General features: G+C 29.8%; 1 protein-coding gene across 4 annotated transcripts in view; it reads right to left on the bottom strand.

Annotated features, from left to right (window-relative positions):
• The window catches only part of LOC132716871 (extracellular serine/threonine protein kinase FAM20C-like), a 61,488-nt gene that overhangs the window by 11,849 nt on the left and 30,732 nt on the right, over positions 1-18,907 (bottom strand). For 2 of the 4 annotated variants that reach the window (XM_060700204.1, XM_060700203.1), the window contains exon 3: positions 3,935-4,764. In XM_060700204.1, the coding sequence (XP_060556187.1) occupies positions 3,935-4,515 (581 nt within the window). In that variant the 5' untranslated portion in view covers positions 4,516-4,764. Of the gene's footprint in view, positions 1-3,934; positions 4,935-17,995; positions 18,282-18,907 lie in introns of those variants that run through there. The other 2 variants (XM_060700202.1, XM_060700205.1) reach the window with 2 other exon arrangements.

The raw sequence follows: 18,907 nt of genomic DNA, 5'->3' as shown, positions 1-18,907 counted from the left end.
ACAGTGTGAAAACTTGCAAAAGGAATATGATAAAGAATTGTCTAAAAATCCAACCCCATTGAGACCATTATATAGGAAACTCGTAGTATATTTAATATTTAATATGTTATCGCTGCCATCATTCGACTTGATTAGTTAAGATTAATTTAAGAAATAGTATCCACATATTTTTATTGTCCACATTAGTTCGGAGATAATTAATGTCTTTTTGCAATTTTAAATTGACCACTTCTCAGTTTTATATCTGTTGTATACAACAAGCTAATTTACTGCTTACCATAATATAAGAACTTGTATAAAACAATATATCATGTTTAGAGATAATATCTCCATAGCTGCACTCATACTTTAAGGACATTGTAGGATCGGGTGAATTTAAAAGCACGACAGTTTGCACACTAAATTTATATCGGAGATTCATAAAGTGTCGCGTCTATATATTTGGTAACATAATTATCGGAACGGCGATAAAATGTGCAATAAATACAACATAAAAACATCATAACTTTACTTCAAAAGTAAAATGGGGGAATTAATATACCTCCGCGAGACAAAATGCACTCGAGGTCTTACCAATAAAATGTTAATTAAATTGCTGATTCTTGCATACAATAATTAAAGGAAGAAAAATGAAGCCATGAGTGATTTCAAATGGAAATGAACTCAATTTGTACAAATATAAAATCGTAATTTATATGTAATGGGTGCACATTGTGTTGCACGAATGCAATTGTATAATGTTTTATGATTGGATGGATGTCATATTTAAACAGAAAATACATATCTAAACGTTTGATTTTAGAAATATTGGCGAGCATAATGAAGTGTTTTGCTGTACCTTAAAATAATAGCCATTTGATTGCATAATGACAGAGTGAATTTGGAAATATCGATTTTGATCATATTTTTACACAATATAACATATTTCATATTAATTATTGTTCTAATAAAGCTGCAGAAACATTTATATTTGCTGCTACTGATAAATTTTCAGTTCTTTTTATTATATATTTTCATTGCTAACACAATTATATATAAATATAAAACTATGTCTATATTTATGTAAATGATGAATGTTTCACCTGAGCAAATATTTGTTAAAGTTGCTTACCAGCTGCAGAAATTTCTAGCATGACGGATAGCTGCATTATTGAAAACATTTTAGAAGTCCGTTGTGAAATATGATGCTTTCAGCAATCGTAACAATGTTTTCTTTGCACCCGTGCTTACATTTTTACGATTCGTGTTATGTTGTACATACATATAAATGTTTCTGGTACGTAAATATCGTTCCATTTATATAGAAGATAAAACAAACTTTCGTGTTTTCTTTTCTCTTAAACAATTAACATATGACTGAAAAAAGTCTCTTGTAAATTCTGCAATATATTTGCTTCACTTCATGTCTTACTAGTTTAAAATTTAAATCGTTAAGATCATGTTACTTCTATAAAAGGGAATTAACTAATATAAAAAGGGTGTAAAAGAAGATATATATTAAATTATGAAAGGGTTCACTTCTGTGTTGTTATATTTTTCTGGTCCTTCGGGATCATTGATGACAGCACTATTAAGTGTTGAGAATTGAGTACCGCTCAAGCCGGTGCTAGGGGGCGTGAGGGATGTTGCACTTATTCATTATCCCTCATGTACAGCCTAAATCAAACCGAGTCTGCAATTGTCTTGTAATTTTGTTGTGATTAATGCTTCCGAGGGATCAGTTTGTTTCCAGGTTGTTAGTTACACTGATGGTAAAGAACACATTGTCACTATTCAGCCTAACATCACAGGTACAACTTCATCCTTTACAGACCTTGGTCAAAAGTAATGTAGAAACATAATCTCATTATACTGTTTTACTACCTAATTCAATATTTCAGTCAAATAAAGACTTCTCTACACAATCAATATTGCAAATAGGCTGTTAACTACAAAAATGAAGTCATGTGTAAAAGGCTTATAATTATTTAAAGCAAATTAATGAACTATTATGTATCTTGACATCAACCCATTGTTTAGTACAGTATAATCACTTGATATGTAACATGCATTTCAACCATTTGCACATTTCTAGGAGAATCATTTTTATATATATCAAATGATTTGAGAGTGTTTAAATAAGATTATAGCTTCCGACACAATCGAACTTAAATAAATTCGTATATACTAAAATGATTAAAATGTCAACAAATTTTGAAAATTCAGGCATGATGAAAACTAATGTACAATAACTTAAAAAACCATTAATCATACTAAAACGCTACGTTTTAGTATGGTATTTTAATAGTCTATGCATTTAAAATTACCCATATATGTAAAATACGAAAATACATTTGTTATTTAAATATCTTTAAAAAGATATGCATCGGATGCGATCAAGTAAACTGATGTACAATACAATAAAAGTTAGAGTTTATTCTGTTGTAAAATATTTTTATTCTGTTGTTATGAGAAATGATTATTGTTCAGAAATTTATCGTTTCATACTGGGGGAAAGGGTAATCAAATTGACATTAATACTGCAAATATGCGTTACTATTAAATTCAAAATTGCAGGCATGAGAGTAATTATGGTAATTATTAGAGAAACCTTATTTCCAAATCAAAACCGGTTGATTCATGGCAAGATTTCGGTGTGTTTAAAATCTAAATTTTTGTAACAAATTCTAGATAAGATAATTTGCCAGATTTTGAGGATGATAAATTCTGTAAGATTTTCCTTCTCAATAACAAGATTGTTTATATTCATTGTATAATTTTGATATCACTCAGTGCAGTGAATTTGGATTCCTTTTATCTATAAACAGATGCATAGATAATTTACAACATTCCGGAAATTATTCTAAGGCTCTGTTGCAACTTTTGTGCACGCTTTGTTGTTTATATCAAAACAATGAAAAAGGACAAAAAAGAAGAAAAGTTCGATACAAATATTTTGTTTCAACCAATTACACTTGATATAGAACTAAATGAAATGTGTACTGCTGAAATAATTATATTTAATATATTTTTAAGCATAGTAATACATGTAAGGGATGCAGTAAAACAGGTTCTATGCGAGTTAGTTCAAGCTACATGTTTCTCTGTTTTGTACTTTGGTCATTAACTTCCAATTTTATGTCTGTCTGCAGTTTATTTCTTCATCATTTGCTGTATTATTTATGTTCCTTTTATAGTCAACTTCACACGCATTGTCTGCCGCTGTTATGGCGAGATAACTACTTCAATTTTCATATTTGATGAGTTATTAAAGAGAGCGTTTTTCCAACTTTTTTGTGAAAATTGCTTTTTGTTGTTGAATGTACAAAGATAGTGACCTTTTATTGGTCCACTGATAACAGACTTGCAAATGTTATGAATAATGTATTTACATTTGAGTTGTTTGTTGTTTTGCTTTGTTATGATAATGAAACTAAGCATCAAAAGTAAACATAAAACTAAAACATAGTTTTCTAATTGCTGTACAACTGGCTGTGTTTCATTGACGTGCTTTGTGGATATAAAAACTGCATAAGCAACATATTCGTGTCTCGTACATTATGAAGTATGTTAAGAATATTTTACAGTGATATTAATAGTAAAACACCTCTCCCTATTTTGAAGTTTGACTGTTAACTTTAGCCAATGCTTTCAAAAATGTTATAAAAACTGATAAATAAATTTAGTAGCAAAAATTCCTTTAACTTATGACTATTCAAGTTTTCGTTGCAAAACAATATAAATATAATACAATAAATGATAAAAAAGTTAAAATTATAACAAACCTATTTTAAATTTTTGTTATTTATTTTACCTCTACCGGTTTCACAATATCACCATAGGTTTTGTTATTACATAATTTTTACTGTTTTATTTTTCTCTCAGTGTGGGACATTTGTCCGCACATTTTCTTTATGCTATATATGATAAGAAATAGACACAAGTATTTGCTTACCCGCCATTGTAATTGATGTAGATTGGTAAACCCATCCCTTTTCTACGGGTCCGTTTACTTTGAAGTTTGAGGAAGTTTTTGTATGGCACATACTTCGTCTTTTCAAAATTGAATTTTAATCCATTTGAAGTCTGTAAAGTGTACAACATTTTATCAACATACTCATTTGTGATATTCAAATTTTCAGCCGTCTCCAAGTCAGGCTGCTTTGTCAATCTTTGGTTAGGCTGTTCAAAATTTGGATTTTCCTGATTAATACTGTCACTTTGGTCTTTTATATCTTCGTTGGTTTCATTTATTAACGTTTTGATTTCCAGGGGGCGTTTACCCATTTCAGGACTAATGTTTTCGCTAGTATAGTTACTTTTATTAAGTCGTTTCCTAAATGTGAAGATATGTGCCATATTTTCGGTTTCATCAAAGTTTCTCCTTCCATGTTCGATGTCCGGATATCTTTGAGTTCTGTCATGAAGAGTAGGAAGTTGGTTGAGGGTAAGAAATATTGCACAGAAAGACAGAGCTCCGCAAATCAGTATAGCTGCGCGGATTTTCAGTTTCATATTATCAACACACACACTCATTTATATTTTCTCCTTCACATTTCACCATTTGTTCAACACTACTCTTTCATTGATTCGATCATCTTTCGTCTGGAAATAAACATGTCCATACATTGCAATATGAAATAACCTTTTCTTTTAATCTGAAACTTCTTTAAAAAAAACACTATAATCTAATCATCATTTTCGTTTCTACCAACGTTCATGTATTCCAATGTTATTCTCTTTATGTCTGTTGAACTCTGTATCTTAAAGCGCCAACATCACAATCTGCAATACAACAAGAGTTAAGGTAAAGTGAAAAATACGATAACAAAAGTTTATTATGAGTGATTACTCTTCAAATATTACGTCCGATCTCTGCAATTAACAAATGGAGAGGTATGGAGAATTAACTAAATGAAAGGATTCGGAACGAGAGTGTCAAACAATATGGAATTGTAATCAATCAGCGGAAAGTAGTATCGTCTGCAGCAAGTGAACGGAACATAGCACTGCGCATGCCCCAGGTGGGCAGGCGATGACAAATCTGAGATGATCCTGATTGGATGCAGATGATTGTTGCATATAATGTATTAGTTCCGTTCTGCATATTTTAAGATATTCTAAAACTAAATTTTTATTCTGAATAGACTTTATTTAATATTGACATTTTATAAGCATGTCTAACAAGAATAAGTAATACTATTTTACTTCTTATGAAGGCAATGAAAATGTTCTAATTGTGTATATAACATTGATGCAGGTATTTCCCCCAAGTTCATTTACATAAAATAATTATATACATTTTATTTAAATGGTCAAAATACTTCCTTTGAGTTCAATAACGGATTTGTATTTCAAAGAACACAAAGAACATTGGAGTAATTGTATGATACATAAAAAGGATTATTTGAATCCTAGGTAATTAGTAAGTGACTAACATTTTATAATGATTGTCATATCTTATGGCTATAAATGTCTCATTTCCTACCAGACGAGCATTGATATTTACTCATATGTGTATGTTTTATGCCTGACATTTGAATATATGCCCAGTTTGACATTAACACTCCTTCTATAGCTGTCAAGTTATTTCATACTAATAGATATAATAGTTACTTTATATCTAATTAATGTATATTATTAAATATATTAATTGGTTTGACATATCAATTTAAGGAACTGAAATAATCTATATCTGAAAGTACAAAATATATTGCTGCAGAACACATCATTCCGACGACGTTTTTGAAATTAGGTTTCAACCATGCTTTTCTAAGAAGGCAAAATGACATCTTAAAGTATTTCTGATTATTGTTAGCCTTGTTGGCAGAAGGAATAATGGACAGTTCATCAAGGCTTAATCCTATGATTTACAGAAGCCAACTAGTGTTAATGGGTCGCCCCTAGTAACAGCAACTTCATTACCATCTTCATCTCTAGCTCGACAAATCTAATCACAGAAATCGTAGAATTCTATGGGATTTTAAAAGTTGTTCTTGATTCAGAAAGCCATTTTGTCCTGTGGGGTAGGATAATAATGTAGAACTTAAAACCAAAACAAACGCACCTTTACAATTGCCTACTAAGCAAAAACAACTTAATAAGCAGTGTTTATTTAAAACAAAAATACAAACAAATAATCGTATATGAGTTTAAATATTACGAACACGCACATATAAAAAAAGATTTTAGACTGAATAAATCTCAATATATTCACTCTATAAGATTTATTCTTTCTTATTCATTATATGTTTGTTTGTTTGTTTTAGATAAGATTATATGTGTATATAATTATATTAAAGAAACTTTAATCATTTAGTGATACTTAGGTTATTGATACTTACACGTACTTATATACATAAATGTATTTCTAACCTATGAAGCTTCTCTAACAATTCAACATCTTCTTTCTAATCATCCGGAAATATATGCGTTCATCAAAGATGTAAATTTAACAAAACTCAAACACCGTTATTACTTACTAATATTGTCAATTGCGGTTTTCAAATTGTTACTGAGGAAAAGGTCTTGAACAAATTGAAAAGGCGACGGAATAAATAAGCCACGACCGCCTACTGTCCGCAAATTAATCAGTCACTAAATTACAGAAGTTGCGCGAGACAAATTAAGTTAGGGACTTTCGATGACATTGATACCGAAATTCTTATTTCTATTTGAATATATGAATGAAATTATTCATATGATTGGAACAACCATTCTAATCATTTATGTAATGCTGGAATTGTTCATTTATGACATTGACAAAACTGAAGATTTTCAAGAGTATGTTTATATGGTTTCTTCAGCCGTATATTCGTCAAAAATTATTCCGGTATTTTATGTTATAAAACAAATAAGTATAAGTTACAACAGAAAACAAAACACCTAAAAATGCGTCTAGTTTCGATCAGAGATAGCTTTTGAGTAAAGACATGGCACCTTACATGGTTGATTAAATGCTACATTACTTTAAGGATCGTAATAATTCTCCATTGGCTTGAAACCGACAATTACCCTTAAGGAATTTTATAATATAAGACAAGGCAAGCAGTCAACATTCGTCTAGTTATTGTTCAACAGTGTAAGATCAAAGCTACATTTCAACACCAGGATATTTTAAACAATAGTGATATGAAGCTTTTAAATGAAATTGACGTTATTCTGTAGCAATATATTTATTCGAATAGTGGATAAAATGACAATTTGCTGACCGAGGAGACAAGAAACATCAGGTACAAGAAAAGAAAAACAGTTGGTCTAATCATCTGACTGTACAAATAAAAATGTGCCTGAATTGATAATTTTTATGTTTGTGTTAATGTGAGTCAACAGCATTAATACGTATTTTAATGTTGTATTTTTGTCTAGATATTGGAAGCACACAAATGTACATGTATATGTTATTATATATTATTTTGGAACGTTTCTCGTCTAAAACAGCTAAAATATGATATGGATAATTTCTTCATAAATTGAAAATGTGACGGAATGAAAAAGCCAAAGTCGCCCACGCCTTTCCACAACTAATCAGTCTCTTATAAATTTTATTACAAAAATGCATATAGAAATAGCAAGTAAATCAACAAGATATGGTGTCATCGCAGGAAAACGTTTCTCTATCTTGAAATTCTAGCAATTTCATGGGAAAAAGAATTATTTTTTTTTCTTTACGGCATGGATCGTATTTTCAATACAATGTATTACAATAGTACATTCATAATTTCATAGATTTTGTACCTTAAGCGCGAAAATTTAAGTATTTTTGTAGATAATCCTTTAAAAAATGATTCCACTATTTCAGCTTGAGATAGAAATGATATGTAACAATGCCTTATGAAATACTACAATCCTTACAGTAGATGATCGTTATAATTTTTCAAGAATTTAAAGCGTAAAAGCATAAAGCAATTAACTCTGAGGACATTTTATTGAATAAGAAACAACGGATGCAATCAAGCAAGTTCTTTATATATATATAATCAATGATAGCTTATGTAAGAGATTTCTCAATCATTAAACCATTACGATATCCGTGTCTTGTAACTACGGATGTAATAAAGCATCTTATTTAAAGATATTTGTCAACTAATATGCGCCACAAATGCTTTATATTGCAGAGACATTGGTACAGGATGTCGGCCCTCGACGAATTTGTCATTTCAATACTGTATATTATCACTTAAAACGAAAAAGGAATCGTATAAGACAGTATTCTATATGAAAATAAATTGTGTGCATTTTTTTGTGATCAGTCTTGTCCCGAAATAATAAATAAGTGAACTTAAAATTTACTATAATTGTATAGCCGAAAACATAAATAGTAGTTTTTAGGTTAGTACTTTCAGCTGAAGTCCCTTCCAATTAAAATGTCAAAGAAAAGAAAAGTTTTAAGTATCTGTTTATTATGTGATAAACATTTTCTTGGGAATCAAAAACGATCTAAAAAAAGAGAAATTACTCGAAGCTATAATATATTTAACACACATGGTTTATTAAAGGGTTTCGTAGTAATTGCGTAAACGGTATTGAATTTGGATTTCACTAAGTTTAAAATGCATTGTTTACGCTGACATAAGAAGATGTATATCCCGAGATATTTTTATATTCACAGGAATATGATTACATGTATTATAGTGATACAAAGCAATGATATGGAACTTTTAAAACACTGGCTTTGTATTCTTATTAGGCCTTCAAATTCAGAAATTTTCTTTTGAAGTAAAACACAATATTCTGTTCTGTTGCATTAGTTCAATATCTGCTTTAATGTCTGTAAGAATGCCATATACCATTCATATATTACAATGTAAAACTGTTTACAATACGAAGAGTTGTCACAAAAAAACAGAAGCTAACTCTTATACAAAAAGTAGACATAAGTACCTCATTTCTGGCATTTCTATCGCATTTTTACCCGTATGTAAGCTCATTTAAGAAAAACAATCTTGGAACTATTTTTTTAAATATTGAACTCATAAAAAACATCTTGACCGAAATCAACAAAAGTGATGTATCTGTCATAAAATTGCCCAAAAGCAATTCAATTTCCTTGTAAACGATGATAATTCACGGACATTGAATTGGATTAAACAACGCATTAGACAAATAACTTTTCTGACTTGTTATTATATTCCCAAATCATCATCCTGTATTTCCCATGTTACCTAATTTGTCCCTTTTCACTTAAACTCATCACTAAATGACTTACATAATGAATCAAAGTTACACTTCCTTCTAGGCTATCAAATTATCTACTTGTATAAGAAAGTTCATTTACACTTGCCTCGATTGTCTCACAATGTATATATCCAATATTTCCAATTGTGATAATCACTCAAGAGAGAAAAAATTGATTAGACAAGACAAAAGTGAACAAGTGAAACAACTTCCAAATATCGAATTTCTATCACATATGATAACTTCACATTTATAGAGGCTTGCTGCCTTCCAGAACGTATACTACAGAATGTCTCACAGTACAAACTATCCCGCAAAACTTTCTGCAAAATGGTTTCCAACATCTAAGATGTTGCCAGAAGGGAATTTCAAATAGTTGATATTAAAATACAAATTCCATATCTAATTAAAACAGCCTTGCTTCATAAAATACATATAGAATAACTTATGAATGTACTATGTATTATCACATATCCGATTCATAACCGTGTTGAGGACTCCAATTTAAAGAATCTATAATATATGTATACATGTATATATTAAAACAGTATACTAGTATTCTCTTTTAGAGATAATAGGAATAAATTATAAATACAAAATATCGAAATAATTTATATATATTAAAACAGTATATTCATTTTGAGAGATATAAGAAATAAATTATGAATACAGAACATCAAAAGGTATTAGATCCCAAAGTTTTGATCGTAATATGAAGAAGAACAAAGCCCAATAGCTGGTAAGCTGCCATTAATGTATGAAATACAATAAGCAAAATGACATTACACACCTACGCATTTCATGCATATTAACACATACATAGAACAAAAGAAGTGAACAGTATTTCAAGCACAGAAGAATCACTAGCAAGCCAATCATCAATTATTATTATAGTAAAATGACGAATGTTTGGAAACAACGATGAATGTACAGAACATAATCTATGCCTCTACTCTCATAATATCATTTTAAGGTTATCTACTGAGATATCACTATTGATACTTACAAGACCACTGATATTACAACCCGTAACCTACAAGATTTGTACAATGGATTTGCACTTCTTTGAATTAGGAACAAATAACTCAAACTTTAATAGATTTAAATATCAACTACAAAAATAGAGTTAACAACATTGTAGAGCCTGGTCTAACGCACGTTGTAAAGGTTGCCTAGCGCCATACTGGTTTTAAAGGTTAGTCAAAGTCGGTTCTAGGTTTTGATAATTGTATATCAGGATGCCAGTAGGGTATCATCGTAACATAAATGTAAGAGGAAACTTGTCAGTTTTTGTTATAACTAGACTCCTCTACATGATATGTAAAAGCAAGCATAGATTCGGATTATGATGTTTATAAGAACGAAAAAATTGACATCCACTTGAAAAGTATCAGTGAGATGATTTTTTTAAAATAGAATATAGAATTTTGTAGATTATCATTCCTTAACTATACGACAACCAGTGCGTTTTTAGTCACTGAAAAATACTAATCTTTACGACTTGATGTATAACAATTTACGAAATACAGTTTATCTTACAAAATGAAGTATCACTTACCCTAACGTTGACTTTCTCATAGAAATATTATATGAAATTTTAGGAAATCAAAATCTTATAAATACATCATGAATTTGATAAGGTTTACAAAATTCTGCTTTATGTCATAAATCATGTTATTTATTCATCTCGATCTTTTTTCAGTCTATTTTCAATCAATCTGATTTGGTCCCCCAGTCCCAGATAGTGTAATAAAATTTCTAAAATTGGAATATAATTCAAGAGCAATCAAAATAAGAATTAATATAGAAGTAGATGATATGGCGCCCGTCATCACAGTAATGGCTTCACGTGGGTGGGCAATATTATATGTTAACACAACAGTGTTATATTCAAAAGCATTCGTTAAAATAAAAAATGTCAGAACAGTTAGATATTGAAAAAAAATTAGTACTATTGAAATTTTATTGTATAGCTTTAATGTGTATGGAGTCAAAGGAGGAAAAAAAATGATACAGTTAATTTGTACGTATTTGTAAACAAACAAACAAATAGTATGTTTTAAAAAAACACACAATTATAATGAATGCAGTCTTCCGAATTAATTTTATGTAGAATTGAACATCTAAAACGTTTTCAATTCTTCTCAAAAAGTTTTCATCTTTTATTAGACAGATTAGTAATATTTCTTTATATCATTATAATTATATATTGTACATATTGTGTCGCAGTAATTTTACCTTAATTCAGTATCATTTATAGAAAAGTACGTGTACACTACTGTGTGTTCTAGCATTATATAGTGACCAGCAAATCAGCCCAACAGTCTATAATCCGGACTCAAAATCCTATCTATATTGAATTTGTTTTGTTTTGTTTTACGGCACACCAACCCACTTTTGATCATATGACGCCAAAAACAGGAAGGATGATATTAGCTAACCTCAGGTGTACAGACTTAAAGCAACACCAGGGGTCAAAACCACCTCACCTACCGGAGCTAAGATATTCATAGATTCTAGTAATTCAAACACATTTAGTCGCCTCTTACGATCACAGTACTCGTATTTGTACTTTAATATTTGTCTTGTAAAATCTCCGATACGGTTATTCATCGCATTTTGTTCTATTTGATGATGTCATGTTTGTAAATTTATTTTTAGAAGGCCTTCTGACACATTCAGACATTTACCGGCATGTTCGCATTTAACTAAAGCAAATACGGCTAAATATAAAAATGCATCGATTTTGATCATACATTTCATGCGTTATCAATGTATTTTCTTTGATGTATTTTCAAGAGAATAATTTTCAAAATGTAAATCGTGTAATGAAAATTCAGGAGATGAATTAATTTCCTATTTACAATATTATAAAGACCTTTTATAAACGAGAACAATATGCGAAGTCTTGTCTTTAAATGAGAGAATAGATACTGAAAGACATTAAACTAAAGAAAAATAATGTAGACTAAAACATAATGTATTTCGGTCTTTTTTTTTTACACATTATCAAAATTCCACAAAATTGAATATTTACGTTTGGATGTATGTGTATTTTGTATTTATGTGAATAACTCATGCTATATTTTGTTTTAGCTTTTATATATTATTTCAATAATCCGTACAGTGACATTGTACATCTTGACAGCAGCTACTGAGGTAACATTTACAATAGATAAGTAAATGTCACACAAGCATACATTATGATACTTCCTCTCGTCAATTTTGTATGTGTAGAGTATTTATTTTGTAGGATCTAAGCTACATTTTTCATATAAATTCTGAATTACAAATTGGAATTTGAGGTCGAAATGTGACTGTCAAGCAAAAGGTGAATTTTAGACTTGGGTGATGAGTTTAAAGTTGGTCATATTACAATAAACATATGTAATGCATTGGTTGATATTGTTTTACATGTTATCTACATAACTATTTATTTAGTACAGACAAAAATTACTCTATGTATTAACGAAAACCTAAATTAAATATTTTCTGATTATTGAAGGCATATCAATTGGTTAAGTAATAAATTTGTTATATTAATTGTTGAAATTTTGAAAAAACATGTAATCCATAGAATTATATAGGAAGGATTATGTTCTGCTATTGATATTAAAAATATTTCAACAAAACAAAAATATCTTTTTACAGAATAAGTAAATAAAATAATTGAAGCATCATGTCTAATGAAAAACAAATTGATATAAACGTTATTGTCACGTTCTGGTGACATTATGTTTATTCATTTTATCATGTTCGAATGTTTTATTTTCCGGTTCGTGTTGATCTTTGTTATTTAACGCTTCACGAGTAAATACAGTATATTTACAACATATTAAGTTATCAATTGTTAAGTTTAAAGATACATATGGAGTTCTAATCTGTAAAACTTTCCATATTGAACATATTTCTCTGTCAAAAATAAAGATAATGTAATATCAATAACCTGAATCAGTTGCAAATATTCTCTGATCTGACATTTAAAATTAGACGTGCGCCATTAAACATGTTTGTTTGAACTGAAGAAGCCTTTTCAGATAGGTTAAGCATGAATTACTAATCATGTGAAAAGAGTATATTTTCAAAACCTAAAAGCATAATTAATTAATTGATTATTATGGATAAGAATTGGAAAAACCAACGCTTATGTTGCTAATAAATGAAATGACATTACATGATGACTCCTTGTCTGTTGCTTTTATTTACTTATCTTCTGATAAACAAAGTTATAAAAAGCGTGTCGTCCATTAAACTATGAAGATCAAGTTTAGATAATTGTGTTCTCATACTCATATTGTTTGGTATTAACGTAGTATCATAGCTATCCATGGCATTAATATGAACTTTATACTCGTATATAACTTGTACATTATTCATTAATTGTATATAATACACATTTATTCATTTATTCTTAATTTATTGATATAGATAATTACAAATATATTAAGAATATATGTATAAGAAACATTTTTCCTTAATACAAAATAGTCACAAATATAGAAAACAGTAAAATTTAATTGTAGAATAAATATACAAATATAACAAATGACCAATTTAAATTAAATGTGCAACGTGCGTAGGATAACATTTTAAATCTATTATATTATGTTTTCTTGAAGTGCCATTTTAATGACTTCTTGTAGATATACTGATTTATTCAGTGCGTTATTATCTAACACGGATTATATTTTGTCTTAGATTCAATAATTCATTTTGTAATTTTATACAGGAATGTAATATTTTAAATCTAAATTAAATTTTTAATGCAACGAATGTCTGAGAGATATTATACGTTATATATGTGTTTTAGATATATTAATAATGACGTGCTTACCAACCTTAGAAACGCAGCTGTGCGTCTATTTCAGAAATGTTAAAAAAGAGAACAATTTCTTTTGATGATGTATGACTCTTTAATAAAAAATATACAGTATGATACATCGGTTTTCGTGTAAGAAATAAACTATACCAACATAGTTATGACAATCGAATTAAATGGATCAGGTGTCATTTTTTACGAATGTTTTGTATTCTGTTAATAATAATATTGAATTTTGAAACTTTAATACCTGACAAAAAGAAAGAAAATGTACTTCTTGATTTTGCGTTAGGTTCTTTGCACCACTTACAACCACAACAACAGGAAGATTATTTCCCATTTGATCAATCAAGTACAAACGTCAATAATAATGAAACTGACATTGTTACTGTGATCGTCGTATTAATATTTTAAAAGGTATCATTGAGTCCCGACATATAACAGACATTATCCATGAATCAGACAAATGTATATTAATACACGAAAACAACATGTTTGCTGCTTTTCATTATAAAACATCATTTAATCTTAGGTCTATATAAGCTGGAGTTAGTTGGTAAAGTTTAATAGATGATGGGTACGTGGACATGAATCGCACTGAATGAGCCAGTTTCATGTCCGTTTTATTTTTAATGACAAGAAATAAGCTTTTACAAGACTATTTTTTTAATTCAAGATACCAATAATTTATACAGTGTTTTTTTTACAATCGTCACTGGACAGGTGGGTATAGCCGTTGTTTCAATCAAATATTATCTCATACTTTAACAACGTAATTGTAATTTTCTAAGTTTGAATGTAATGAATTAGAAGAAAATTAATCTATATTTCCGATAGGAGTCGCCAGTATAATGATGCACGAAGTTTACGTGTTTGAATAAGTAAGTGTATTTCGAGCTTTGGGCAGCAGGCTAAGAACAAACGTATTTTTAGACATTTCATAAGAGTATTCATTCGAATTTTAATATAAGATCATTTCTGATATACGGTATATTAATATACATGTAGTCTTATAGTCAATTTAAATTATGTATTCGTTAACTATGGATGTGCGTTAATGTGAATATATTGTACCGGTTCAGCCGGTTGTCCAAGTGCTACATACACATTATAAGTTGGTAAATTATTTCATTTGTTTGTCTCCATTTCGGAAATACGGTTGTTGAAGGGAAATGTACCTTTCGCTACCGACACAGTTTATAAATATTTGTCAACACATACTTGTAAAGCTTTTAAAATCTTAAAGATGTGTATGCAATATATCATCATGGTGTAGAACTTTGCACAACGAGTCTACTTATTGTGGATGCCTGGTGTAAAATACACCTGTCCCATAAGAATAAAGTATATATATTATAATGATTATATATATAAGTAATATTCGGCAGACAAAAACTAAATGCTATAGTTACTAAATATATGATTATTCGTACAAAGACCTGTAAAATCACAAAGCCAATATTTTGGAAAGAATACAATTTGGCCTGAATAGTTGTGTATATTTGTTTGTTTGTTTGTTTGTTTCATTTTACGCCTTTTTCCAACAGTATTTCAGTCATATAGGCGGGTAGTTTCCTAACCATCGTTCCTGGAGAGTTACACCAGTACTAGACTACCTTCCTCCGCGCTAAACCGCCAAAGCATCTCCCGGGGATCGAACCCATGCCAGAGAGGTAACTGGATTAGAAGTCATCGGCTCAAACCCCTCGACCACGGAGGCGGTTTTTAGTTGTGTACAAACATAACTAAAATGTTTAGTAAATCGTCTGAATCGGTGAATCTTTATGAATATATAACGCATTATCATCATAATATTACATAGCAAGTTCATGTACATAATATTATGTGTGTGTGTACATATATACATGTATATAGAAACAGTGGCTGTAATGTTAAATAAATAATTCAAGTGCTTTTACATTTGACATTTTATTTGTACTTGTGATTACCAGCTGAAAATATGAACTTTGTCCTGTATGAGAAGAGGCGACCTGATAATGATTGTACCAGTAGTAATAACATTCCGGACGCGGACAAAAATCAGTAGAAACATATTCACGTAGTCTGTAACGTGTTCATTAGTGGTATTCATATCTATATGTTCATAGAAAGCAATTTACTGTTTAACGGAAGCTAGGACAGGAAACATATCTATTCTTAACGACCTATCATTAAAAAGTATTAATGGAAAAACTCTGAATAAGATGTCAACGTTTCTTTTAGTTAACCTACAATGAAGATTGTCCTTGCAAAACAGCAGGCAGGTAATTTGTACTCATGATTCATGGATTTATTATTTGTAATCATAACATATCTAATGCGTGTCGGAATAAACGATAGTTAATAATGTTATCATTTAGAGCTTTACTTTAAAGATGAAAAGTGTGTGTACATTTCTTTTAGCTTAATTAACATACTTAAAGGTACTAATCTGAAGTCCAAAAGCCTAAAAAAATTCTTATATTGATCACCAAGCACATTTAAAACAGAAAAAAATATGTATAAAATTATTAACAAATAAACTCAGAAACATTTTGAAAATCGTATTTACATGTGTGCTATTTTTAGCTCTTATTAGTGAGTGTTGCAACGCTTTTCATTTTTTACAAGTTGATTAATTTTTACCGAGTGAGAGAATGAACACAAGTTACTGGTATAACCCTTCATCAAATAGAACATTTATCTTGAAAAAATTATTTCCAGTCCCGTCATGTCAATAAACCTCAGCGGCATCCCTTTAAAATGTATCTTTTATATATGTTAGTAAGAAAAACGATCAGAAAATACAGCATGGAATTTAATATTCTATTTATAATTGATAACAGATAATAAAGTTCTTTTTATTTCACTATCCTCATAAAGCACACAATATATAAATGTTTATGTACATGCACTATAATGCACATAAACATTCCTTATTTAGATTGTCAGTAACATACTATAAATTATTGAAGCATATAAACAACATGCCGATTGGTGACAGTGTGACAACATAAACAAGCGCTAATTATGTAACCATTAATTTCCCCACGAACGATCTTGACATCAAACAAGAAACACTACTTATGATAGCTAAATTACCACTGGTGTTTATGTTCTCAATAGTTTTTTGACCTTACCATATTTATTATTAATAAATACCTACTTACGATAATTAAAATATAGCAATAAAAGAACATTTGTACAAGAATAACAATTTGACCACAAAAACAGTAATTAAAAACGTTACCGACGACGACGAAGAGGACAAGAAAAAGAAGAAGAAGAAGAAGAAGAAGAAGAAGAAATCATTATCGTAATGATAATTAAAACAACATCAGCAACAGTTACATAACATAATAATAATAATTATCATAATAATATAAATAATGAATGATAATAATAATTGCTAAAACAATGCTTATTATAATAAGTCTATTACATTTATATAACAAAAGTGATGACTAAAGTAGATTAACTTGATGAACTGTGTTATAATAAGTTACCGGTATATTTGTATGCAGGATATCAACTCTTTACTATATACAAGTATCAAATATAAGAACAACACAAAAGAAAAGAAATGATTATAATCTCATTGTAAACCTTTTTCTCTTCGAATTATAATATCCCTTATAAAAGTTAGGTTAAACCACATTCGCTTCAAATTTAGTAGAACCTATCAAATGTTTTATTTTATCAGTTTTTAATCAAATAATTTATGCAACCGCGATCTGTAATGATCTGAACCTGTAATGTAAAATTTAAAAAAACAAAATAGTGAATATTGCGAATGATATAACATCAAATGGAACAGTTTGATAATATTATGTAACTGACACCACAATTCCGCCTGATTGATTATCGATTTACTTTGATGTATACTTAGTTTCATCAGGATATATTCATGTCAATTACATGTTATAACAAAGGAACTATTCCGCTACGGAAGTTAACGGGAAGTGCGGTCGGCCAACTTTGAAGTTCTTTCGTTAAAGAAATATCAGTAAAATAACGGAATATGATTTTCTCTTTACTCACTTGTATTTCCAGGTGTTTAAATCACTATATCCGAGAAAAATAAATAAACTATGTTATTGTGAATTCTTTCGCTTGAGCTATCTATAGAGAAACTCAGTTGTTAACAGCATCCATAGCAAATTCCTTATAATTTACTCTAATAACACTGTAAATTGTTTCTCACACGGTATAAATTAGTTAAAATGTGGGAAAATTTACAAGGTTTAAATCCATACACATATTACCGCACAAATTTTCAAACGATATGAAAGTGATCAGTATGTAAGGCCCGCCCACGAGAGCGTTATGTGGCGGTATACACGTTCTAGACCAACGATCATAGAGGTACAGCCAATAACATACTTTCTGGCATACTAAATTATCACACGGTTCATTAAAACTTTTACGGATGCAATATTTGTTATAATTCAGCTGTTTAATAAGAATATCTTTGCACGCAGGGACCTTCACAAGAAAGCAGATCTTGAAAGTAACGAAGACCGCAAAACCACTTCGTTTCTTACGGGAACAAAATGTTGCCTAAATACTACAGAAAGAATAGAATTTGTTTTTGTTTTGTGGTCAGCAGCTATGTACGAAAGCCTAATAGTGTCAAATGAAATAAAAAATAAAAATGCAAAGGCGTTATAACGCGAATAAAGGCATTATTACGCGAATCAAAAGGCGTAAGAACGCGAATAAAGGCGTAGCAACGCGAATCAAAAGGCGTAATAACGCGAATAAAGGCGTAGCAACGCGAATAAAGGCGTTATAACGCGAATCAAAAGGCGTAATAACGCGAATAAAGGCGTTATAACGCGAATCAAAAGGCGTAGTAACGCCTTTATTCGCGTTATAACGCGAATCAAAAGGCGTAGTAACGCGAATAAAGGCGTTATAACGCGAATAAAAAGGCGTAATAACGCGAATAAA

Source organism: Ruditapes philippinarum, unplaced genomic scaffold, assembly GCF_026571515.1.
Source record: "Ruditapes philippinarum isolate M1 unplaced genomic scaffold, ASM2657151v2 ctg318_1_1_1_1, whole genome shotgun sequence".
Taxonomy (NCBI): Eukaryota; Metazoa; Mollusca; class Bivalvia; order Venerida; family Veneridae; genus Ruditapes; species Ruditapes philippinarum.
This window is presented reverse-complemented; position numbering and strand designations above follow the sequence as displayed.